The 26599-nt window shown below is 39.0% G+C and overlaps 2 protein-coding genes and 1 pseudogene across 3 annotated transcripts; 2 read left to right on the top strand and 1 right to left on the bottom strand.

Annotated features, from left to right (window-relative positions):
* Positions 1–755: 755 nt before the first annotated feature.
* LOC146452107 (uncharacterized) lies at positions 756–9446 on the bottom strand. The gene is made up of 19 exons (XM_085098349.1): positions 9367–9446; positions 9218–9273; positions 8824–8914; positions 7976–8015; positions 7328–7395; positions 7169–7233; positions 6842–7005; positions 5977–6011; positions 5763–5888; positions 5438–5513; positions 4306–4432; positions 3757–3781; positions 3586–3634; positions 3389–3420; positions 2984–3027; positions 2685–2725; positions 2454–2531; positions 1757–1939; positions 756–1266 (listed from the first exon to the last, which is right to left on the bottom strand). Exons 1-19 carry the CDS (start codon positions 9430–9432, stop codon positions 1076–1078), a joined length of 1557 nt encoding a protein of 518 aa, XP_084954475.1. The 5' UTR covers positions 9433–9446; the 3' UTR covers positions 756–1075.
* Positions 9447–9508: 62 nt separating this feature from the next.
* Positions 9509–12421, top strand: LOC146452106 (transmembrane protein 256 homolog). Its single transcript, XM_085098350.1, has 5 exons — positions 9509–9638; positions 10449–10489; positions 10577–10657; positions 11313–11356; positions 11742–12421. The coding sequence occupies exons 1-5, from the start codon at positions 9551–9553 to the stop codon at positions 11839–11841; spliced, it is 354 nt and encodes a 117-aa protein (XP_084954476.1). The 5' UTR covers positions 9509–9550; the 3' UTR covers positions 11842–12421.
* A 2454-nt stretch (positions 12422–14875) lies between these two features.
* On the top strand, positions 14876–25703 carry LOC146452105 (death-associated protein kinase dapk-1-like; annotated as a pseudogene). The gene is made up of 10 exons (XR_014859841.1): positions 14876–14938; positions 16113–16211; positions 16702–16800; positions 16892–16990; positions 17885–17995; positions 18176–18238; positions 18791–19423; positions 19899–20084; positions 20457–21432; positions 21650–25703. The product of XR_014859841.1 is annotated as a death-associated protein kinase dapk-1-like (transcript).
* The last annotated feature ends 896 nt before the right edge of the window (positions 25704–26599 follow it).

Here is a 26599-nt window from a genome sequence, read left to right as displayed (position 1 = left end):
TCGTTCGTTCGTTCAAGGGAAGGTGAATCCTTGATGGCGCTCAAAACCACTTATCACAGAGGACTTGTGTCGTATCACTTTCATACCGAATTTGATCGAAAGGAAACATTTCGCTCCCAGAAACCTGCTATGGAGAGCTTTGTTCGTGTCTCGTAGAATAAAATAAATCAAGAAACCAGCGAGTGTACTGTACTGTCGTGTCAGTTAGTCTGCCGTCACTTTTATACTGACATGTTCGTTTCCTAAAGAGCAGACGCTACTCTATGAGCTCACATTTCCTGTCTAACATCTGGCATTTTTATATTATCTCGAATTTTATTTCCTTTCTCGCACCTCGCACTTTTTAAGTTATATCTCGCATGTTCCTCAGTATCTCTTGTTTACTTACAGCATACAATACCACACAAAGTAGATGACAGCGGCATTTGCAAGATATTTCACCAAAAAAAAAAGACAGGAAGGTATAATTGAGCAAATTAATCAATCAGTTATTACTGGTATGAACTAGTTTGAATGTAATCTGAAAAATATTTTAATAAACGTGGGCATAAAAAATAATTTCGTTATTGATTGAGTGAGTACTAAGAACTGAAAAGACAACAGCACTTTTCAATTCTGGAACCCCTGAGGGGTGGGGGGTGGGGGGGGGGGTGGGGTAAATAAAGGAGAAAGAAAGCCAGATACATGCTCACAACAAACCTCTACTCCCGCACAGCACTCCGGTTTGTTTCGGGGCCTAACAATAAAACATCGAATGACTTTTTAGTTCAGCTTTAATATATTGTGGTTGACAAGATGCGTTTGTTACAAAGTGAAAAGAGAACGAGTATACATTATACAGACTGCAAGTTTTTCTTTAACAGGCCATTTCCTAGTTGCTTTGAGCCTCATTATGAAAGCGAGGTTTCGTACAACTTCGTATAACTGTTGCCTTGTTTAAGGTCTCTCTCCGTTTTAAAATCAATACCAGCTGATATTTCCGACAAACTAGATAACTAAGGGCGCTCACTCACTAGTCTGTGCTTTATTTAATTTCAGGAACAATGAAGACAATGCAATTAATGCACAAAATTAATTATGACTTCTTGAAGAAACTTGTCAAAGAAGCTTGTTTAGTTCCTTTGTTTTTCATATCTGCGTGTGTCTTTTTGTTCGTTTTCTTGGCTGGAGAGGGATGTTTCTCCTTCATTTGTGGTTCAGTTGTTATTTGCACATCATCAACATCACTAGCATCTGTTGATTCACTCTCCCAAACCTTCTCCGTAACTGCAAAAAATAAATAAATAAATAAATAAAAAAAATAAAAAAAATGCCGTGTTAGCCTATGAGCAGTCCGTCTATAATTACTTTAGGAACAAAATGAAACCAACCAGAGCTTGTACTTCGCTCTTTTTCCCGCGCTTGGCACCCGTGGCATGTTGTTGCTTTCAATTCGGATTGATTCGTTGAGATATTTCTCTTAGATGAGATTGGTCAGATGCGATTGTCAGATTCTTTGGGTAGAAAACAGTAGAAAACCTCTCTAAAAACACCGTAAGTTGAAAGCATCATTCCCGACATCAACTCGAACCCCACAGTCTGCAAAAGTTTGGGAGTTAGAAATTGACTTTGAGGTTAAAGTTCAGCTCTAAATCGAGCGTGTTTTTTTATGCCTAGCTTTCCATAACGCTTATGGAGGTACAGTAGGATTTGTTTAGGTGAACGGTATCTAATTCCAGCCGGCTCAGTGCTGGATAACTGAAGGCAATACACTTACCCATGAAGCCCTCATCATTCATGTAAGTCTTGGATTTAAGTTCTCTTTTTCTCCTCCTCCGCCGGCTCGTGTCTTGCGCTGTTTGTTGTCGAGCCTGCTGTTGAGGCAAAGGACTGTTACTCCTGGTGGATCCCTGATCAGAGGAAACCTTCTTCTCCGACTCACTGTTCTTCTCTATCTTCTCTACGGTGTAGAAGAAAAAACAAAACAAAAATGAGAACTGAAAGTATTAAAAATCGTGCGGTTCTAGTTTAGCTGTTCCACACCAAAGCTGTGGCCTTCGAAAAATTCCTAGGAGCCCAATGCTTACATGTTAGTAGCCCAGACTGAAGGTGTTGCAGATAAAATCAATGAAATTATCCAATGCGTCAGTCTAGTTGATCGAAGCTCGGATGCCTTTATCCAGCGAATAAAGTTGTCCAGATCAAAGGCAGATCGTAAACTTTTAATCCACTGAAAAACTGTACGATGAAAAACAGTTTTATCCAGTGGATAAAGTCATCCGCTCTTTTAAGAACCGGGTCCTGGTCAGTTGCATTTCTAATATACACAACACTCTTGCATAGTTTGTTCTATTCTGAGTGATGTCTGAAGGCTATACAAGAAATCCACTGCGTATCTTGTTGCCAGTCTTCCAGACAACTCAGTCATTTTGGTTTTGATTCCAAGACACAAAAAGCCAACACTTGAACCTTACCGTCATCACTGCTGTCTTCCTTTGGAAGTTCTTTCATTCTTTTTCTTCTTTTCTTTGGCTTTTCCTCTAGTTCCTCATCTACAGTGGAAGCAAAATGTCCGCTGTTAGAACTGACAAGCACGCTTTAATAGCAGTACCATACAGGGCTGATTTGTAACAAAAATAAACTAAAAGTTTCACCGCTCAAAACAGCACATAAATGTCAGCTTAAACGAACGTACTTCTACATACCTGACTCACTTATAACAGCTTTTTTCTTTGCTGTTTTAGAGCTGCGTGAACAATGACAGAAAAAATGTGGATATGTCAAAATAATAATAAAAAAAAGAGGTAAAGACGGTTGTTAAAGTGTATATGACAAATTTTCGTTATTTGCTTGATCAAATTTTTCTGTTGTTCTCGTATGAAAATCAAAACGAATTCCTTATCAATTCCTTGTCTTCCCCGCGTTTGAGGCGTATAAAAGTGTCAAATTTCACTTCAGGCTGGGTACACAAGGTGCAACAGACAAGTTCTGTTTCATGGTTTACCTTTTAGTTTTCTCAGTCTTTTTATCTTCTTCTTTTTTCTGTACCTGAGTAAAACATTGTACATGCAGAAATAAAAGAATCGAATTGCAAGGTATGCAAGAACAAGGAAAACAAAGAAAGGAGAAAAGAACAAAATCAATAACTACAGCTGTAACAAGAATTATCTACAACAGATGCACATACTTCCTATTTCATGCAGGGTTAAGAAGCTATGATTTATCAGTGCTCCAGATAAGAGAAGGGTTTCAGGTCAAAAATGCGAGAAAAACTGACTTCCTGACCCAACAATGGAATGATAAACTTTAGAAGATTTGGAAAGAACCACACCTATTGACCCCTCAAAATTGTTCATTGACTCCCTGACTTTGAAAGTGATCTGGAACACTGATTCAGTATCCTACATACCTTTTTCTTCTCCTCCTTTGAAACTTTTCTCTCTGTAAAAAAAGAGGGAAGAAGAAATGATAATCAGACGAACTGTGAAGTGTTTGCACAAAAAAAAAAAAAAAAAAAAAAAAAAAAAAACAGGTAAGCTGGTATGATTATTATAAAGGATTTACTAGTTCCAAAAGTTTGCTTCAGCAAAGCATTTGTCAACTTACCCTTTGTGTCTGACTTCATAGCCTTCGATAGTTTTGATGGTAAAGGATCCTGCAATAAAAACGACAACAGTATTTGTTAAGATGAACACCACTAAATGTATAATTTGGCAAATGAAAAAACATGACCAGGTTTGTTTAACAATCATTTTACAAAATGTTGGTTTGCCTCACCTCTTCATCCTCTGATGAAAATTCTCTGCAACAACAACATTTAAATTTGTAATCTCCATTTGATAATTTTCATTTTTGTGCATGAAAAATGCACAGTATAAATTTATAACTCCTAATCAATAACCATTTTGAGTGACATTTCAAAATGAAAATAAATAAATAAATAAATAAAAATGCACAATATTTGGTCAGTTAAGATGGAAGCCATCGGAATGTTGTCACAAAGTTATCAGAAACTAAACAAAAACTTTGTCCAGTAAGCAACAATATTCTAACAATCAGAAACAAAGGAAAATAAGAATAAAAATTTTAAACCAAATTTATTTAAACACAACATCACACTGTAACAATGTTTTTTTTAAACAGGGAGATGATATATGCAAACAATGAAAGTACATCTCTATTACCTAAAAGGGAAATTATTATAGTCGGTTTGCTTTGAGTCTGAGAATGAAACCTTGTTCCCAAGAAACAATGTGACACATCTTATCAATACCAGTATGCATTAATGGTGACCACTTGACTTTTCAATTTTTCATGTATAGTTACCTCTTCTTGTTACTGCTACTTTCAACAGTTTGATTCTTTTTCCCATGAATGTCAGTTTCACTTTCCTTTGGAGCAGTGGTTCTTTTTTCACCTTCTGTAGTTCCTGACTTCTCTGGCACATTTTTAACTGTAAAGTCAGAAATCAATAACGCTTTTGAGTAACATTTGAGAACTTTAAACGCTCAAATGCCCAAACTTCACTTTAATCGAAGGTGGATTTCGCCGCGAACTTAAACAGTTAATTTTAGCAGTTTCAAAAGCATGATGTTTTGGTTTCAAAAAGAAGAGGAGAAAAAACAAAAAAAATTTGACTGATGTCGTGTCGAAATGGTCCCATGACGAAATATAATCGACTCTGGCCCACTTACAGCTCGTCAATCGCTTGCACCAATGAAGCAACAACAATTAAGTGCATCAATTATACTAACATATTACTTAAATCAGCTCAAACAGGGAGCGGCTAATACAATGCTTGGCTGACTTCATTGTTCAGTGAAACAAAAGGTTTCTTTTGTTTCTCATTCAACAAAAGATTTACAAAAATGCAACTAGGAAAACTGAGTTTTACAGGGCAATGTTGACTAAAACAAAGCCCACATGCAAAAATTGAGACAAATCTGGGGGGGGGGGGGGATGCCCAACATTCGACATAAGGCGGTTATGCATCCACCCCTTCAATTATATTCCTCATTTTCACTTTAAAGTCAGAAAATTATGCAAAATAATTTCAGAGTACCAGCCAAGAGGAAAAAAACCTAACATGCGCATCCAAAGCTGATTGTGATGAGATTGAAAGATGAGCAAGCATTAGTTAATGGCAGGACAAGAATAGTATGACAGACAGGCCATGGTAGTGTGGTTGGGGATGGTAAAGAGAAATATTCTACAATTTGTCTTGACATTTGATTTTTTCATATTTTGTGACTTTTTTTACACTTTATTATACACATTTTTACTTTTGAAATAACAAGTGTGTGAAATATTTGGAATATTTTTGTAATCTTAGCACGTTAAATAAATTTAATTTATTATTATTATTATTATTATTATCATTATCATTATTATTATGAATACATGAAGATGAACAATGGCTTATTTCATTAACATGCTCTAATATTATAGAACAAAGTACCTGTTGTATTTTGGCCAAAAAATGACTTTGCGCTTCCTGCTTTGTTGCTGTCAGACTTTGTGTCAGCAGCTTTATGCTAACAATAATAGTGGAAAGTAACACAGTTAGGATAAAAGAAGCCATTTTATTTACAGTTCTCGTAGAAGTTGTTAACTTGTCTCTGCGGCAAACATTCTAACCCTGACTCTGATTTACCCATGCATGGAACAGCCTAAAACTACAACATTAGAACCTTCTAAAGAGCGATCAAGGCTCCCAGCAAATCCATATCTACAGCCAATGATTAAATACATATTTAAATATTTACTAAAGGTACTGGGCACACCTTGTCTTTATCTTGCTGTGCATCTTCTTTTTTATTACTTTTTTTCTCAGTTTTTGAAGTTGATGGCTTTGCAGCAAACATCTCCAATGCAGACATCTGTCCTTTCTTTGGTTTGGTATCCGATACCTAACATAAAGTAAAGCTCACTGGTAAATATGACATGATGGCAGCTACTTTATGATTAACTACGGTAAAACATGCAAATTCACAGCACCTTAGATTTTTGCTCTGTTCCCTGAGTAGAAGGCCCTAAAAATTTAACCAAAAAAAGGATTCATTCAAATAAAATTTGCATGAACATCTGAAAAATGTACACATGCAATAACAGATGAGAGATGAGAGGAGACAGGAAAATGCTAATGTTATAATTTATTATATCAGAAGACAGCGAAGTTTGATTATGTAACCTCACTGTACCTGTACAGTAAACGGTATGTGGGTGATGATGCCTATAATGGACTAACACAACAGACCACATATCTGGGGGTGGGGGCGGGAGATAATGATTCTTATCTAAAAGTGACGGGGGTGATTGTCAAAAATTCTGAAGAACCTCTAAAAGGCACCAGAATTCTGTGTTGTTGGTGTGGTCCAAACAATTTTTTACCCCTTAGAGGTACCAACTCTAGAACTGACACTAACTGACACTGAAGCAATTAATATCGTTCTTTTATGGATGAGTCACGAATGAGACAAATTAAAATCAGTTGACTGAAATTTACTTTCTCTCATATTTTTCTTGGCTCAATACCCTTAAAGGTATCCAAACCACAAATTTTAACCCCTGAAAAGTATGACAATCGCCCTGATCACCTTTATATGGGAGTCCCCTACCCCTCTCCCCCAGGCCACATATAAATGTAGCATAGGTGTGGTCACCCAAGGCTAGTCTGACCCACCACCAATGACTACACAAAGGATAACGTAAGGATCTACATGTAAGAAGCAATTTCTGATCTATATTACTGTCCTCTAATGTCAACTGGGAGTCCAGGCACAGTATTTGGCTGAGGCTGTTGTAATGGCGATAAAAATTAATATTATAAAATATTTGGCAGCTAGTTTCATTGCTAACATACCTTTAGAGGTGTGGCTTGAGCCATGATCTCCATTCATCATTTTAGTGGTGGAACATTTCTTATCATCACGTGTTACTCCATTAACTTTGTGGGTCGCAGCTTTGCCTCTGTGAGTACCATTATCCGCAAGGCGTTTTGCAGATGGACAATGAATATGACTCCACCTAGACATAAAAGAAAAACCTTTGAACTCAGAACAGGACTCAAACTACCAGCAGTTCAATTTAACATATATATGTAGCTATTCAGTCTACAAAATCTTCTACAAGTATAAGTACATTATACACTGGACAATGTTTAATTTCAAAAGTAATAAATAGCCAGCACCTGTTGTCTTTACTGTTATGCTCCTGCTGTATATTATAATCAACTGTGTATAATGCATTGGTATCCTAAAAATAACAGAGTATCGGTATAAGCACATATAAAAATAGGAATCCACAATAGACACCAAGGTCATTTGAACAACAGATAACTTGATCTTACCTTTAACTTGCATTTCTGTATGCTGTAAATATGTAAAGATGTCACAACAGAGAAAGTCTTTTTAGTTTCTGGAAAAGAAAAACACAAGTTTGTCAACAGTAGTGAAATGCCAATACTCCCCTCTTACCACTGTTATCAATGCTCCACTGTTATCAGCATGTAAAAGCAGTATTGGTATTATTTCATTGCATCAGACATTAGAACAAGCCATAATATACAGGGCCCAGTTGCTCAAAGCATTGTTAGCGCTGACCCAGTTTAAATACCATAACAACCTATAGGTTTTAATACCTCTTAACCAATGGTTAGTGCTAACCATGCTTCGAGCAACTCAGCCCAGGTGTATACACTTGATTGAATAAAAACTTTGTCTGGTAAAAGGTATAAACCATAAACGATAAGACCCAACAGCTATCTGGGAAGCATTTCATCTCTATGAGCTTATTTGCATTCTTCTTGTTAGAAATAAAAACGTGTGGTTTTTAGGACTTAAAATTTACATATTTCTTGCGGAGAAAGAGAAAAACCCACACTATGCATATGCTAATAAGATAACCCTATAACTCCATCAGGTCGCATCGTTTACAACATTTTGCAAGGGACAACATTTTTTTCCATCAAGTGTGTGTATTACATAAAGTACTATACCTGCAAGGTCTTCATCACGAGTAATAACATAACGATGTACCTGAAACAAAGATGATATACTCTTTGAATTATACTTATAATATATCAAAAGTTTCCTTGCCATGAAATATGTCATTGAGAGTCTTTGAAAAAACTATAATAATTATTGGCTTTGGTTACTGAGAAAATGATAACAATGATGATAATGACCAAGATGATGCTGATAATGTTGATGATGGTGACGATCACAATGCCGATATTGATGATGATTCCAATAACAACGTAGTAATGTTTATTATTTGATGATAATGATGGCGGAGATAGTGACATGATAATTTTGATGGTCATAATATGGTGAGGATTTTCTGAAGTTTGAGCTGATAATAAACCTATCTTCTTTGTAGAGTATTTCACAGTCTTTAACCAGATGCTTTAGGAATATCTTTCTTTTCTTTGGTACATTATTATGATTTTCTTTTAATATCAGTCTGCACCCATAGGATACGAAGATACACTTTCGGAAGACCAGGAGTTAGCAAAAAAATGTTACCTCCATTTTATCAAACTAACCTTTGGCATGCAGTACAACTAGGAGAGCAAATAAAATGGAAAATCATGAAAAGTCATACTAATTCTTATAGGCTCAATTATCCGCCCTATCAGGTCTGTTGATCGATCCTCCCGAGACATGCAGAGCTGGTAATAACAATTGAGCTGGTAATAACATTGAGCCAGTACGTTAGCCTAGGTTCTTTAACATGTGCAACATTTCTGGTTGAAAATGTTCACAGTTCCCATGAAGCTCCATTCTGTTAGCCATGTTTAACCACCTATGGATGAGTCAAACAAGTCCATTCAAGATATTATACCGTATCTCCATCCATTAAATATCTTCCTCCGATTACATATGTTATGTCAAGGTGAGAAGTCTTCTGTTTCTGGACAAAGGCATAAAGCATTCTGTGGACACAAGCAGCGAAAAATGTTTAAGAACAACTATATTATTAACATTTTCTGATTTTAGAATTTAGAGCACATCAACGTTGCACAAATATAAGCTTAAATGTTCTCTAAAAAACATCCCAAAAGCTAAAGGCATAAGGTTCGGGGGAAACTCCCCCAAAATAATAACTGTATATATCTATGAAACTTATTGAAAAATGAAATAAATTCCCCTTTCCTAAAAGTCTGTTAGATCCTGCTAATACTTATATCATTTGGAAATGATGTTATTTTAACAAATTCACGACTTTAATTCCTTACTGTTTGGCTCTGTTGACAGGAACAGACAACGTTCGACTCAGCCATTTATACGTCACCTGAAAAAAAGAACACCGAGGTAAACATCATAAAAATACAACGTGAGAAACTATTGTACATATATGCTCTGAAATCTGTAGTCATAAACGTACAATTTTATCTTCATCATTCACAAATTCATCAAGATTTGCCAAGTACAACTCATCTTCGTCCGCCATCTTGATTTCCCGCCAAAATTAGGTTTCGCGCATTTGTTCGCATAGGCTTACCGCTGTCAAAAATTGAGCCACCGTTCCTTGCTCTTTACCAGTCTCTTTCCTCCTGGTTGAGATAAACATGGCGTCGATTTCTCCATCAATTTTCCATAAAATTGCCAGTGTTTCTGGAGTACTTGCTATTGCATTGGGAGCTTACGGATCTCATGGTATTTCTCCTTAAATTGTTTTCATTTCTCGGTTCCTTAGTTTTAGTGTATTCTAAAAAGCCCAGTTCATTTTCAATACCTTCAACCTTTCCCAGAATTCTTCAGTTTTTCTTCTTCAGATTTTAATATAAGACTTATAAATGTAAGCTTATTGTCGACTAGCGTAGGAATGCATCGACCAATTCGAAACTTCAACATCCCCCCTGGCCTCCATCTGACCGCTCCTTGAAAATCTCCTTACTCCCAAACACCAGGAGAAACTCATGCACACATTCCACTAGCTAGCCCAACAACAAAAATCTGTTTCATATGCCTCTGGGTATGCCTTACTCCAATTCTCCTGGTGGCATTCTCCTCTTCTCCTGCTTCAGTAGCCTGTGAGTGTGCTCTCTGTTAGCCAGCCTCGAGACGATATGGTGTGAGCCGTGAGAGGATTGGGCTTTATTTGCTTGCCTCTCGCGCTATACATTTCTCTCGCAGCTGAGAAGGCTTCCTCACAGGCTACTTTGCTACTGCCTCAGTTTTCCAACCACCTTCGCCTCTCCTTTTCTTCACTACTCATTAACACTTGAACTGGAATGGCAAACGAATCCCTCCTGCTTAGTGTTCCCCACCCCCCCCCCCACTACTTTCCCCCTCCAACCCATCTACCTTCTATTGAGGTTAATTCCATAGAGATCCTCTCCTCAACCTTTAAAGAACTTTTCATTTTTTAATATGCATTTGACTGACAGACCTTAATTATTCCAAGCATTACCAAACACCACTGAGCAAGATGCTTAAGTTTGTATATTTTTTCTTTATTGTCAGCTTCATCACTGAATCAAGAAGATGCCAAAAAATTTAAAGAGGTAGAAACTGTCTTTTCTAATTTAAGAACATTTGAAGAAGAGCATTAATGATGAGTTCTCAGCGGCTTTCTGTGTTTTCTTTTTCAGTCATTCATGACTGGCAATCTGTATCATCACATTCACAATCTTGCATTATTGGCAGTTCCTTTTGCTAAAAGACCAAACCTGGTAAGGTGGGATAACTTATGTTTGTTATCTAAAATTAATAAACAAAGAATTGTTGCTGAGCTTCAGCATGTTTTGTATTGTTCTACGCAGCTATGTTACCTTGTTTGCGCTACTCTTAAATTTGACTTTAAATAAACTGAAGTTGGTTTAATAGAGTTCTAAAGTGATGACATCACAAAAACTAAATTTATGAAATTATTGGATTTGGTAGTAAATTCGGAAAGAGCATGATGAAAAATGCCTGCTTGCCAAAAATCAGCATCTTATTGTAATTTGGGAGCGAGATATTAGCTCTGTTATGCCGTGGTGACTCCATACAAATCCTTCTAATTTTGGCTCAGTTCTTCATGTTTGTCATGTTCTTTCCAAATATACTAACAAATCCCATAATTTCAAAAATTCAAAGATTAAATGTGACGTCACACTTCAGAACTCTATTCCACCTGATTGATGAAGTGGCATTCACACGAGTAGAAATGTGTCAGTTTTTCACATGTAGAAGAACTGATGATGATGAACATAGGAATACAGCCAAAATGATCATTCTTGGAAAAACTCATAAAAAGGATGGTGGTACATTTTTTATGTATTTAAAAAGGGTAATTTAACTTTAACAGCCATTTAATTGACCCTTGGATTCTTTTTCTTTGAATAGTTTGGTGGTTTTCTTTGTGCTGGAATTCTTCTGTTCTCAGGAAGGTAAGAAAAACTGTTCAGGATTCTACCCAGAGTTTGGTTTCAGTTAATTTCAGTACTTTACATCTTTGGAAAATCCTTTCACTTGGAGGTATGCAAGGGTGTTGTGATATTAATGTTTAAAATGTTTGAACATGAAAGCCTAATTAATAGGCCATTTCCGAGTTGTTTTGAACCTCATTATGAAAGTGAGGCTAAGTGCAAATCATTTCATTTGAAAATTAGTTCTGTTTGCATGTGAATGAAAACTAATTTTTATAATAAAAACTATACATGAAACCTTGCTTTCCTAATGAGGTTCAAAGTAACCTGACTAATCACGCCTTTTTAAGGGGAGGGGGAAGGAATCTTAAAACCTTGAGCTTAAAAATCTACTTTTCTGTTTCAGTTTGTATTTAGTTGGAATAAACCAGGACAAGTCGTTTGGCAGATTAGCTCCAATGGGCGGATATCTTCTCATGGCGGGATGGCTGACTTTTGCTTTTTAATGCTCAAAAGATCAGTTACACTGTCTTGGAGTCATTTCATGCCTCATACACCAACGGGTTTTCATTTGAAGACATTGACACTGACCGTTTTACACTATGACGACTGAAAACTGGCTGTCCAAAAACGCTTTTGAAATGTTATCCTTTATTAAGGTATCGTTTCACACATCATTTTAATGGATAGCGAAAACATTTTTGATTAAATATACAAAGAAGGGGGTGCGATTTTATCTGATCAACTGTACTTTTTAATTTGTTACTGCCGCCGTCTTCAATTCCTATTTGGAAAAAAAGTGCGAAAATTGTCTCTTGGCGAGGCATCTTCGCGCGCGCTTGTGTGTTTCGCTAAGACTTCTCGTAATATAACCCCGCTGGTACAGTCTGTCTCTATGACTACCGGAGTTGCCTCTTTAAGACTACTACTTGCTGACCTAGCTTAATTAAAAATCAACAATTCAAGTATTAAATGGAAAACTTAAAACACACTATGATGAATAACGCGTGTAAATGGCCGACCTCCGCCTCCCTAAATTGTTACAATAAATTAAACGTTTGTATAAAGTAGCTTTTGTCATGTGTATATTTAATCCTTTCTTCGCTGGTGACAGCAGTAATCGGTATCGTTGTTTCGCTTAGACTTTGCTGTACGAACGAAGAGCCGTACGCGTTTCTCTTTCTGTTCTCGGACAGCGGAGCGAGAAGAGCACACGAGCACATGGTGTGAGGCGTGGCTCATGACTTGTGCCCTTGCTTCACAGGCCCATAGCCTCTGATTACATTTTGAAATAGTGTACATAAAAAATATGAAATATGGTAACTGCCGACGCAGTTTCGAATGAGACGTAAAGGGTTTACTTCGGTGTAAAAACCTGTGAAGTTTTTCTTTGTTTTATTGCTATTATGTTCGTTCTATCTACTGTTTTGACTTTTTTGTTTTCTTTTTTCTACATCACTCGTGAACGTAACAGGTTTTTATACCGAGGATGAGCCGACATAAACAAACTTGCGAATAGAATGTCTGAAAAGTGAAAAAAAATGAATTCAGGCTTGAAGAGGAACCGGCGTCACGTGTGCAGTCAGCCGTAAGTAAGTTGTTATCTGTAATCCATCTGGGAGCTGGTCTTTTTATGAGTTCATATCCAGGAAAATGAACAAACCGCAAACTGTTCGTTTATGTTGAGTCATCGGATGTTTTGCACTCGAATTGAATTTTCTCGGCAACTTTTCACTTTCTGAGTTGTGAAGCTTGGCCAACAGAAGCTCTGTAAGGGGGTTAGTTTCTAAAGAAATTACAGTGCCGCGTCGGTGGGGAGTGGAAACGAATGTTTGGTTTTTTTCGGCGACAGAAGAGATCTGAGTGCTGACGTTTCAAATGTTAGCCGTTCGTCAGAGCCAAGCTTCATAGTTTCCTTTAGGTCTCCTCGCCATTGTGACATCTATTTTTTTCTATTTTTTTGTTTTCATTATATCTGTGGTGTGGCAAAGTAAATAACCTAAACTAAACATGTAGGTCAGAGCGAATCCAAGCTCTGCAGAATGGCTAACGCTCGAAACATCAGCACTTGAATATGTTAACGGTGGCCAAGTTTATACCTTATCAACTCTGTTGATAAATCCATTTATGAAACACCGATAACTCAACAAAAATACAGTAGATTGTCCTATATAATTGAGGGGAATAAAATTACCAAAAGATGAAAGTGAAAGATTTTTAATTTTTTATGTGGCTTTTTCTCATCCCGCCAGTTACAATTCTCATTGATGTAATAAGATTTACCGAACCCACGAGATTAGCAAGCTTTTAAGACATCTTTTGAAGCTTCTTTCACAGTGGAACAACTGCTGCGTTTAGTATTAAGTTTGTCATGTATGTCAGCCGGAAGTGTTCTCTGTCATATGTCGGGAGTCCAAGCTCAAGTGGCGAGCCACTGCACAAATTTCTGAGAAATTTAACACGGGTTCAAAAAAGTGATATTGTTTTAATAGCAATATAAGTGTTGATGACATGATCTTATGTTGCTTTAAACACTTCCCTAAATGGCGCGATATTTGATCCAAAACACAACTTGTTTTGCACTGTCAGCTCTTCCTGGTGTTCTCGGAAGTTGAAGCTTTACTTCCGGAAGTTTCTTTTCATACAGTAAACCATTAAACCACATAAATTCATCAATACTTCTTGGTCGTTTTCACCTTAGGCCCTCAGAGCCGCGTAACTGTTATTCAAGCTGAAAAAGCACCAGAGGATTACATGTACGGTGTTTCCCCGAGTCCTTGTATTTTCAAGCCTCAAGATTGCTAAATATAAACTGCACTCATGCCAACTCTCCCGGATTATCCGGGAGTCTCCCGGATACGGAACGAATCTCCCGGTCTCCCGTACGGGTGACTAAATCTCCCGGATAAAAGCGACTTGGCGCCTTTTTTGCATAATAGGCTAGTATTTCAACTCAAATGTTCCATAAATTTAAGAAATATTGTGTCATGGCTACATTTGCATACCGGTTTTACCCAATCGGCCACAAACTTTGACGGAAACCAAAGAAAATACGCTTTTGTCATCATTGCAATATAAACGACTTTCTGATTGGATAAACATTCAACCAATGAAAGAGCAGGACAAAAAAAGCTCTAGTGTTGTGTTAATTAATTATTTTGTGCCAGTAAGGTGGGGGGGGGGGGAGATAAGTGCATCAATTTTGCTTAGGGGGGAGGGTAGGGTAATAAGGGGGGGGGGGGGTGCTCAGAAGAAAAATCTCCAGATTTCAGATCTTCTGAGGTTGGCATCTCTGAAACTGTGACATAAGATCTCGACTCAGGGCCTTCCCCGTCAAGTGCGTCAAAAGCGCGTTCATCCGACTCAAGCTGGCGGGCTTGCTAGAAACATGAACCTGAGAAACAGGGTCGACTTTTGACATTTTTTGTTCAAAGCCGTCAGCGATGCGACCTTAATAGAAACGGCTGTGAAATGTGAGCGATATTATCGCATTAGGAGCTGCTCCGATCGCATAAACAAATATACACGGCTTAGTGCACGATGGATGCTGAAAATAAACAGGGCGAGTGCAGTGCAACGACCGTGATCACGAACGCCATCGAGGCAAGTTGATGCTTTTTTACAGTGTGTAGTTAGTTTCTTTGTTGTTTGCAATTTACTATTTTCTAATCAAACTTGTTGCTAGGAGATATCGAGCCATGTAACAAAAATAAGTTAAGGAGAGGTGTTAAAAAACTACGCACCCATTTAGGTTTTAATTGACGTGAAAATTATTAAGGATTTGTATGATTAACGTAACTATGGGAAATGTTATGGCCCGAGAAACAGCTAAAAAGTACAGCAAATCAATAAAATAAACTAAGCTTTGCATTTTTTGTGACTGTCCTGTTCCAAAAGCGATGATGTAGTTGGGAAGAACAGGATTACAAAAATCACCAAGACAATATAGGAAACACAACATGCATACCACAAGTGGGAAGGTGTCAATTTGACTAAACTGTGCTGGTGATGCATTTTTGACCTTTGAGCTCCTCTCTCCACCCCACCCCCCTGGAATGTCAAGTCTCTTCTGAAGGAGTGGTGTAGGGTGGATATACACAACTGGAACTACACATTGTGTAATATTATTGTTGACCTGTGGTGTTTACAGAGATGCCAACCTCTGAAGATCCGAAATCTGGAGATTTTTTCTTTTGAGCACCCCCCCTTATTACCCTGCCCTCCCCCATAAACAAAATTGATGCACTAACCCCCCCCCCCCCCCAAGTTGGCACAGCGCTAGAGCTTTTTTCTGTTCTGCTCTTTAATTGCTTGAATGTTTGTCCAATCAGAAAGTCGATTATATTGAAATGATGACAAAAACATATTTTCTTTGGTTTCCGTCAAAGTTTGTGGCAGATAGGGTAAAGCAGGTATGCAAATCCAGCCATGACACAATGCGTTTGAGTTGAAATACTAGCCTATTATGCAAATAAGACGCCAAGTCGCTTTTATCCGAGAGTGGGACTCCTATATTTTGCTAAAGTTGATTAATTGGGTTGGGGAGTGTCAGAAATTTGCTAAAAGGTACTAGAGGCCAGTTTTAATGTGCATGGCTCAAACTCATTTCTCTTCCTTTGTATTACTTTCTTTCATATCAAGGTGATTGAGGCCTTAAACTGGTCTGATATATGCATGGTCATGTATTATCTGAGTACCTTAATCAGTACCATACCATGAATTTTTACTGTTGAACATATTAGTTTTATAGCTGTCTGCATGCTTATCATAAACTTAGTGGTTCAGGACTCCACTGATGCAAGCAGCCAAATCTGGGATGACTGATGTGTGCAGATTGTATCTAGAACATGGAGCTGAAGTCAATGCCTTCACAGTGGTAGGTGATATTTCCTGTCCGTTCAATCCGTGGGTTTGTAGTCTTGCTGTCTCACAAACTCTAAAATTTACCATCTGCTATATATGCCCCTTCACATCTATGACTCCTCCTTTAAGTGTATAGTTTTAATTGGCAGGCAGTACTGATGTTTTAGGTTCTTTATAAACACTTTATAGACTGACACCTTGTTCTGTGTTCTTTAAAATACAAGACCAACAATTAGTCTATTAACATAATTTAATATAAAGGGTATATTGAATGAGGTGGAGTCAGTGGGTGCACCCCTTATAATCCCTCTCCTTCACCCCTTATCCTTTTACCCTATGCCCCCACACCCTTGGTCTGCACTATAGTTCTGTTTCTTACTGACTGTAATGCGTGCAATAAATTATTGCATGAATACCTTGTGATGCACTGTAATTTACTGCCAAGCAAAAATCTAAATGGATATTTAAGCTGATAGTGATATCTTTTATTTATTCATTCTTAGAGTTGTTACACAGCATTGATATTAGCAGCCCGTTATGGATACACCGAAACCTGTAAGCTGCTGTTATCTCAAGGGGCAAATGTTAACAACCAAACAAAGGCAAGTGCAGAAATTAATAACTATCTAAGAAATGTGTTGGATTCAAAAATAAATAATTATCTTAATTTCTGAATCTGTTCAATGTTTACAGGATGGGGAAACAGCATTGATGTGGTCCACTGGTCATGGTCATCTCAGTACCTGCAAACTGCTCTTAAAGTCTGGAGCTCAGATTAATCTTCAGGATACTGTGAGCATATATCACCATGATGTAAATCACTTTAAAAAAATGTAAATCACTTACAGACCTATATTACGGGCCAGCTGTTTAACAATAAGAAAGTAAGCTCAAGGTTTCCATCTGCATTAATTGGAAGTTGGCTTTAGGGGAAAAGCCCTGAGCCACTGTCAAAGCTGTTGATAGAAAACCAAGTATGAACTGTGTAATTGTTCATAACCCAGAGGCCAATCTATTCATGCAACAAAGAAATCCAGTTTATTTCTGGCCAGTAAATGGAGAAAGCATGATTAACTGTGTTTGTAAAGAAACTGTGGTGCTGTGTCAGCAGTGGGAGACTGGAATTAATTTTTCAGTAGTTGTATCAACTGAATTTATGAGGTAAAGTATCTACCATATAGTTTTGAACATGAGCTCTTTATATCAGAATGACTTGGAAAATACACTCTGACAAAGGGCATAACCAAAGCAAGCATGCAGTCAGTACTATTGAGATTCAATTGAAGACCACAGCTCTTATTTAAAGGTTCAAAAAGGAACAAGGGCAATCAGTTTTTGGTGAAAATTATCCTGACAGCTTTGCAGGTCCCTTGTCAGGCCAGACTATGAGTTGAGAATCTTGACAAGAAAGTTCCCAAGTCAGTGTTGGGGCAGCTGGCTGTGGGCTTAAACAATGTCAACCTGTAAAAATCCTTTTTTCCAAAATATTATTGTCCAAAAAATGTGGTGGGCAATACTCTGGGAAAAAGCTGTTCAAGGACTTAAATCACATAGAAAACCATTTCTATGTATAGCTTGTCAATATATTAATTATTAATATATGGACAAGCTAACTGGTCTTGACTGAAAACCACACCTAAATTTTTTGAATTTATTGATATGTTTTCTTCTTTTGTTTGTATTTAGTATGGATTCACAGCGCTGATTCGTGCAGTAAGGGGTGGCCACCTGGAGACTTGTATTATTCTGCTTGATGCTGGGGCAGATGTGAGACTTACTTCCAAACTTGGAAACAAGGTATCTGCATGGCGGCAGTTAGAGTTGCCAAATCTAACAAATCGTAGTAATTATATAATGATAATGTATATAATTTTAAAAATTATGAATAATTTAAGCTAACTATTTAAAGGTTAATTTATAAAATGGATTAACTTATTATGAATGACAAATACAGTAATTATTATAATTTACTGCCAGGTGTGGGATGCTGAGCGCTGGGCAAGCAGCAACAAACACCATAGCATTGTAAAACTAATACAGGTACACTGTGCTTCTGTGCTTCTGTGCTTCTTGTTTAATGTAAGTTACCTCTCTATCCTCGAGTTTTCTCGCTGAATGTATCCTTCCATTCTCTCGTTATATAATTTCTTAGCCTGTCATTTCCTCGCTGTTAATTCATCCATCGTTTCCCTCCCGACTCCCTTCTTTGTTCATTAGGCACTACATTCCGACCAACACCCTTCTAAGCATCTATCACTCTCCTATATTTCCTCATTTGTGCTATAGTCTGGTTGCCTGGGGTCAGGTTGTTTGTTCCCACTTACAAAAAAGTACTTTAAAAAAATACCCGTTATAGTACTTTCAGACAAAAATGGTTAAAATCTATACCCTATTTCAGACCAAAATGGCTCCAAAACCACACCTTTTGGCGCCGCACATACCTAATATAGCGTATATAGGGGAGTACCCCCGGAGAATGCACCCCCGTATTTAATAGGGCGTGGCAAATAGAGCTAGGGGCGTCACAAGACGGTTGTTTCCAAGAAGCATTCCTTTGGCAATGTAATAACCAACGCTTCATTTCTGTTTCAGAGCTACAAAGTTCGTTGTTCTCTTCTCAAAGATGGCTCAGACCCGCCATCGTACGTTACTTTGAACGTCTGTGGTCCTGTTAATGCTGGCAAAACAACACTTATAGAAAAACTTCAACTCAACGTCCCTCAGCGCATGTGCAAACAAGAACAACCGGACACGAGTCAGGATATGGCCTCAAGGACTGCTGGGATAGAGGTGGGCATCATACAGGTCCCTGGGGCGGGCGAGTTTCGTAAGATGGACATGGCAGGCCACTCATGGGCTTTCACAAGCAATGAGTACTTTATTGGCAAGAGGACTTCCATATCATTGGTGTTGTTTGATTTGAGCAAGCCGGATGATGAGGTTGAGAATGACTTGTTTCATCATCTGGGGTCCTTGAAAGCGAGGGAGACCAAATGCGGTAATCTTCGTTATCGTCCTGAGGTTGTACTGGTCGCTACCCATGCTGATAAAATAAACAATCCACAGTATCGAGCCAATGCCTACTTCAAGATGGTCATGGATAGTTTTCAAGCTTACATGAATTTCTATCCCATAGTGATGGTGTTGGACTGCACTAACCCAAACAGCAAGGAATTCAGTGGACTGCGTGATTGTCTCAAAGAACTCCGTGGCAAGATAATCAAGATATTTTGTTTCTAATTTCACGAAGATAAAGGATTTCTTATCTTCCACCCTAACTTCGATTATTTGTCCGTTCAATTTATTTACCCAACAAGCAAGCAAACAAATTCTTAAGTGTTTCTTTCAATTTGACAGTTAAACGATTGCATTAGGGACCTCACACGAAAGCACGACGGCATCCCCAACGAAACGTCACCTTATCTGTTCTACTTTGTTATTATTCCAACCCATTCACCGTCATGTTGCCGTCGCCGTCATGTTTTGCTAATTTATTGGCCAATTTCCCTCTTGTAAATCTCCGCACAGGCTACTTCCCCTGTATTAAGCCTGTTGCGTGGTAAAGAAAGGACGCGTCTTTCTTTTGTTTCCATCTCTCGGGATTTTCTGACATCTTCTTGTACGTCAATTTTTATGAATATTTATCATGGCGGTAAGGCATCACCTTCGCTCAATCAATTTTTCTGTTTTTTCGTTTTAGCACTCCGAACGAGTGCCTCATTTGTGTGCACGCATGTTGCCTCACATTCGTGCGTGGGCAAAGAAGAAGCCCTCATTTCCCGTGGTATCTTGGGAAGAGTTTGTCCACGAAGTGAAAGAAGTCAACAAAACAGCTGACGAAGAAGGAGCGAGGAATGATGCTTTTTACCTGAACGAAAGTGGAGAGGTAAAACGAAACTTTTACTAAGTCGACACCAAATAACGGAAATACCATGCACACCAACAGGCGCTTCCACACAAAGAATGCCCCACCCTCCCCTTCCTGTTTCCCAAACCCTACCTTTTTGATACAGGCATCCCTGTAACACGGACGGTTCTGCAGCTTCAGTGACAGGTGTCCACAGCGAAGACATTTGACTGTTTTAACTCTTTTATATTTGTGGGTGCACAATTTTCTCTTTTCCAGACATATCGTTTCTTGCGATAACTACTCTTGAAAACAAGTCCCTCACTGACTCCAACACACCCACTCCGTAAGGAATGCTTTTTGCTAAAAATGGTACAATGCTTGACGTGATCCCCTAATCTCTCTTGACAGATTGTGAATGATAATTCATTTGAGCTTCGAGACAAAGTTGTACTGGACGTCAATTGGCTGACCTCTCATATTTTTGGAATTGCCTTGGCGCCTTCCAACTTTCCTCGTTCTCTGCGGCTTGATAGAGTCAGCGGTATGGTGGGAAAAGCAGAGCTTCAGGACACCTTTCCAGAATGTCCTCTGGGTCAGCTTATTGAATTGTTAGTCCGTTTTGAGGTGTGTGTACCTTGGGATGAACAGAAGCTTTTTTGTGAAAACTACCTCTTCCCCAGCCACTTGGAACAGGATCGCTCGAACCTAGATGATGTGTGGCCACAGTTTGGAATCAACGAGGGAGACCTCTGCGTTGTTGGTCGCATTCTAGAATGCAAAAACAAAGTAGATACACTCCCAAACAGCTTCTTTCCAAAGTTCCAGATTCGGTTGTTGAGGCGGTTTGGACATAGAAGTCCAGTTTGGTATGGCGGCATCAAGATTGCAGATGACACGGTGGAGATACTCGTGACGCTCTCCTCATGCCTCAAGGCTGTGAATATCTGCGTATGGGCGCCAAAAGGATGCCAAGAGCGTTGTTATACCTCCTTGAAATTCATTGAAAACTTAAGGAACGGCTTACTTGACGAGGTGGCTGGAGGAGTCGAGTTTGTGCATAAAGCCATGAGCCTTAAGATGTTGTAGCAGAAGCGATTCGAAGGCTATCCCTTGAACGATGTGGATGAGGCGTTGAGTAAAAACGACCCAAATGCCAGAGTTGTCCTTGAAAACTGTGGCATTAATGAATTAGCGGTGGACGTCATGTATTGTGGAATCAGGCGATATGTTCATCCACGTGATCACATCAGTCATATGACACTCAAGGATAGAAAAGAGTTAGCGAAACTGCTGGACACAGAGTTTGAGACTAACTTGAGTTCCTTGTCTGAACAGCTGGGAGTTGGATCTGTTCCGGTGGAAAACGAAGACGTGGTACCTTCAGGTAATTCATTGGCGCACTGAATTAAATGTGAAGCCGCAGGATATAGGCAGTCATTTATCCCTCCCTCCCTTCCTCCCTCCCTCCCTCTCTTCCTTCCTTCCTTCCTTTCTTCCTTCCTTCCTTTCTTCCTTCCTTCCTTCGTCCGTTTGTTCGTTCATTCGTTCATTCGTTGATTCATTTTCAAACAGACCTTTTTGTCCCCATGTTTTTGTTCCAGGTTTCACGAATCTCATTTCCAGAAGTGAAACAGATCAGTATTTATCCCATTGCGCTGTTGAGACTGATCTGAGGGGCAAAGACTTGATCGAAGCTTTGGAACGCATCAACCGTTTTGACGCCGCCACGATCGTGGGCAGATGGCTTTCAAGGATCAGCACGGCAGATGATGCCATGGCGATGGACAGAAGAAGAGGTGGAAGTGGCATTTCAGAAAGAAGTTCCTCCTTGGACTCAAGAAGGCGAGGAACTAGCGAAGCGTCAGAGCACTGTGACGTGCGTACTAGGAGTACTGAAGGTAGTAACGCCTCTGAAGGAAGCCCCCAGTTGGAATCACGACAGAGCCACAGTGGTTCAAGAGTGCCCTACTCTTTTGCCTGTCCTCGGCACAGTCTTAAATCATCGGAACGCAATCTTCTGTTCGGAAGGCATGGTAGCCTCCCCGATGTATCCAGACAGGTACAGCGACTAATAAGTTCTGAACTAAAAACAAGGAGCTCGAGCTCACCATCTGAGCACAGCTGCCCAACCGAGAATTCTTACTGTGCCAGTTCCCTGGAGAGGCTTTCATGTGAAGAATTCCAAAATGGTTCAACGGAACAAATAGTACCCCAACCTCGCTCTCGAATTCTCTTGGATCAGTGTCGAAGTTGCCAACACTGCGCACCGAGACTGTCTCTGCAGGAAACAGAAGGCCCAAAACCATGTAAGAGCATACAAGAAACTTCCCATGCAGGGCTTGGTTCTATGTCAAATCCCATCCAAATTTCGCACGGTGGTGTCAAAGAAGAGTCTTGTAAAGAAGAGATGTTCTCAATTGCTGAAACTGGTGAACCAAACGTAAAATCCAGCTTTCCTCTCAGTAGCATGCTGCCTGAGCTTTCCTCGCGGTTGAGTCTTAGTTGGAGGCCCGTCGCGATTGAACTTGGCTTTAGAAGCCATTTTGAAGAGTGTAGCCTGCTTCGTGTTCAAGCGAGTCGGATGTTGCATTGCTGGTTATCTAAGAACATCTGTACGCTTGAGTGCAAAGACTGTGAGGAGGTCATCTTGGAAAGACTCGGAGAAGCGTTTGAAAACGTGCATCGAGCAGATTTGAAGGTTTTTTTGGAGCATTCCAAGAATACGTGAAGAGAACTCGAGATCGTTGTACATACCTTTGTTAGAAGAGGATGAATATGAGACTGGTTACAATGTTAAGGCGTCTTCACTCGGTAGACTAAAGTCATAGACTCACTCGTGTTGGTATATAAACGTTGGTGTAAACGTGCGAAGGTCTCAGAACCAGTCGCAAAAGTGTCTACATGCTTACATCTGACTTCTATTTACCATGTGAGTCCGCAAAGTATACGTTCAACGGTAGCCTTTCTCGGCTTGTAATTGGAATCTTCGATGCATTGTGTAGTACACAAGAAAGACAGACTACATAACATGGCGGATGTAGAAAACAAACATGATGAGAACGCGCAATGTTTATAGACAGACATGAGACCACATTACCGAGATTAATATCAAACATCGATGTCTTGTTACATTAATTTTTCTTCTTTTGCTTTTATTTTCAAAAGTACGGAAATTGTCGTGAGCACAAAAATACAGTATATATATTTAATGTGAAGAGAGTTTCCTGAAGTTCTCTAAATTGTCTACGATTTGGTGTCGTCAAATATTGCCCTGCTTCCAAACACGCGAAGCTAAGAATGATGTGTTGTTCAGTCAGTGACACAGGCATACTCGGAAAAAGAAAATCTGAGTTCTGCCAGCAGGAATCTAACCTATGACGTTTTGATTACTAGTTAGGATGCTCTACCGCTGAGCTACAGGAGACCCGTGGGAGCCATTAAACTACGATCATGTGACAAATTAAACATCCTGCATACTGCCAGGATTTGAATGTCGATGTATGGCTTATGCGCAATGGAATAAATGCAGTGGTGGTATATTTCTAAGCCTGAAAAATTTATGAGATTATTAAAAACTGGATCATTGTATAATGCAATTCCAGGCACTTGATTGGCTTAGCGGCCATGGTATATGAGCCATTATACCGTGGCCGAGAAATAGCGGCCATTAAATTGTCTTCTGGATGGTCTTGCAAAGCGAAGTCAGCAAGATCTAGCAATATTTCTTAATTTTTTTTAATTAAACAATTATTCCACTCACGCTTGTTGGATATAAGATGATTATACCACTCGGCGCGGCTATCATCTCATATCCAACGCGCGCTCGTGGAATAATTGTCGACAATTTTAGTGTAATAAGGTAGTGCATATTCAACTTAAAAATTGAACAAACGAATGACTAGTGTAATATAACTTGTAGTAATAAGAATAAGTGGGCTTCTACTCCCACGGGATGTAAATATGGTTGACGAACCTCTTTTGGATATCGATCCCATGTCATTGGTTGGCTCAGCAATGTACACAGAAATGTTATTTAACAAGCTTTAGTCGGTAGTACAGAGATTTAGAATCGCGTTTACAGCTGCAAACGTGAGATTCGCGTTTAAGTTTTCTTGAAAAAATTAGTATATAGATGGCAATAGTGCAAAATAATTCTGGCCTTTGATGCTAACTCAAAACATCTCAATTTAACCGGGAAATTGAAAACAGCGAGCGGCGCATGTAGGATGAACATGGTCACGTGGTCATTTCTGCCGTTTGCCGTAAACCGAAATTCTAATGCTCTGATAACTTGGAGAATCTTTTTTCCCGTGCAAAAAGAAGGAGGCGAATATCTTCTCGGTAGGGACCGAACAAGCTAGTTCAATAATAATTTATGGCTCTTTTATAAATAATTTTCTTGACTAAGGTAGTGCGTAGTATTTCTTACATGGCAAACCGGCGCGGGAAAGAAAGTTGAGTAGTAAACATTTTTTTCGAGCCAGTTGCGCTTGGGACGTGCATACAAATTCAACAAAAATTACAGACAAAGCCCAAGAAAAGGTTGCAACAAAACAGTTTCTTTGAGACCTTGTCGTTTAATAATTTAACGTCGCTGTATATAACTCTATTCCCAGGTTTTGAAGAAAGAGGACCCTAGCGGTCCAAATGTGGTCAATCAGAATACTTCATCAGCCGTTTGTTTCCGTTCAACAACAACCTTTTTGGTTTCATCAGCTACTTTAATTTTTAGTGATCTGTCCTATTACAGTTCTTTTAGTCTCATTCTTTTGTTTAACGTTTATTAACGATCTGTCCCATTACTCCTTCAATTTTCTTTCTTCTGTATTCACTATAAATACGTTTGAATTGCAAGAGTCAATAGTGCAATAAATAAGTGAATAAAATATGTAAGTAACTAAATGTCATCAATTTAGAATAATGTTCATGAAAAATACGTTGCTTCTTTTACTCGTTAATCAGTGTTGCTTGTCTTTCTGGCATCATTGATTCTGGTTTGGCGAGGAAGACAAAATTCTTTCCTGTTTTACCTGCGGTTCCTAGCTGATCCATCATTGAAGCAGACATTTCTTGCTGGGGTATAACACTTGGCCGATTTTCAAGTTTAGGTCGTAAAATCCTCTTCTCCTTCGTTTGTTTCGCCGCCAGTAGTGCAGCTAGTTGTTTTGGATTTCCTTGATTTGCCGCCAGTCGCATTGTAAACTTAGGAACCGAAAAATCGCGGACAGAAATTCTTTTGGGGACATCAGTGGGGTGAGATCCATTTACTCTTCCCAAATAAAGTGGTTCAATGGACTGCACGACAAAACCATCGTCATCTTCAACGTGAAAGTTCATTACAGTTCTCCCACTCTCTCCCTGTGGGGAACCAAAGTGCTGTTGCATTTGATTTTCGTTTCCACTTTCCCTTCTTGGCTCGCTTCTTCCTGGACATTCTGAGGCTTTACTTGTAAATTCTTGCTGCTGATTTACATGTGCAAAATAAACATTGCTATCTTTCCAGGATAATAAATCAGCCATAGTTTCCTTATGTTCTTGTGATCCACAACTCTTCAAACAGTAAGGGCATGTTGACGAAAAACCCGACCACTTTCTTTTCTTCAGAGGGTATTACATGATTCCCAAATATGGAGTTATTTGTTTTCTTGGAAACCATGGAAATGAATGAAGGGCGTGTGCGTGAGAACACGCCCAAGATTTTCAATCGTACGTCGGTAAACTTGCCAAGCAGCCGACAAACCAAGGTATTACAATCTTCTTTATTATTCATCCCAATGTAATCTGCCACAATATGGTCATGGTGCACTGAATATTCGTCTTCCGTAGTCAACAGATCTCCCGCGATATACGTAATTTCGTGTCAGTGTCGGGGAGAAAAATGGCAAAATAAGGATCGTCTCCAGCTTTTCTGCAATAACTGTGCTTCGTTATCAATGTGTTGAATAATGGTACAATCTTGCGGAATATCCCCTGATTTTAGGCAACTCGGCCTACGACCTTGTCGGCTAAGCATCAGGCAATATTCCGCGCGATTTCGTAAAATAATTGTTAAGTATATGCATGTTGCCCAAATTTGTGTTTTTTGCTCACTTTGGAAACCGGTGCAAGAGAATACAAGAAAAACCAGGAAATCCTAATTGATGTCATGCCCAGTTATTCATGAACACTTTTAACTGTCGTTGGTGTAATTGCTAGTTGCCGGAATTCTAAAGTTAGTTTGTGTGGAACACGTGCAAATGGAAAAGCTGATGTTTCAGAATATTTGTGAGCAGTAAGAAAGATTTGAAGTTTTTGAGCTGATTTCATGCGTTTTCAATCACAATGATCGTGGTAGTGGTAGAACTAGATTGCAACGATCGTCATTGCAATCTAGTTCTACCACTACCACCATTCACCAAAGTTCTCTCTTTTTGTTACCGTGGAAGGCAGGCTCCTTGTCGGCGCGAAGCCTTAGGCCAGTTTTATTCGGTGACGTCAAACGCTTAAGGTGATTTTAACACCACCCCCCCCCCCCCCGACGCCCCTTTCCGCCGAGAAAAAAATGGGTTTAT

The sequence above is a fragment of the Pavona decussata genome, unplaced genomic scaffold (genome assembly GCF_977016875.1).
Source record: "Pavona decussata unplaced genomic scaffold, jaPavDecu1.1 SCAFFOLD_381, whole genome shotgun sequence".
NCBI classification, from domain to species: Eukaryota; Metazoa; Cnidaria; class Anthozoa; order Scleractinia; family Agariciidae; genus Pavona; species Pavona decussata.
Note: the sequence above shows the minus strand (reverse complement) of the source record. Positions and strands in the feature narration are given on the sequence as shown.

Bases quoted from the DNA above. Each gene is read 5' to 3' on its own strand.
- LOC146452107 (XM_085098349.1), bottom strand. From the start codon at position 9,432: ATGGCGGACGAAGATGAGTTGTACTTGGCAAATCTTGATGAATTTGTG. The intron at 9,274-9,366 runs GTACGTTTATGA...TCTTTTTTTCAG, and splicing joins TGAATGATGAAGATAAAATT to GTGACGTATAAATGGCTGAG. The intron at 8,915-9,217 runs GTAAGGAATTAA...TTGTGTCCACAG, and splicing joins CCTGTCAACAGAGCCAAACA to AATGCTTTATGCCTTTGTCC.
- LOC146452106 (XM_085098350.1), top strand. From the start codon at position 9,551: ATGGCGTCGATTTCTCCATCAATTTTCCATAAAATTGCCAGTGTTTCT. The intron at 10,490-10,576 runs GTAGAAACTGTC...TTTCTTTTTCAG, and splicing joins ATGCCAAAAAATTTAAAGAG to TCATTCATGACTGGCAATCT. The intron at 10,658-11,312 runs GTAAGGTGGGAT...TTCTTTGAATAG, and splicing joins TTGCTAAAAGACCAAACCTG to TTTGGTGGTTTTCTTTGTGC.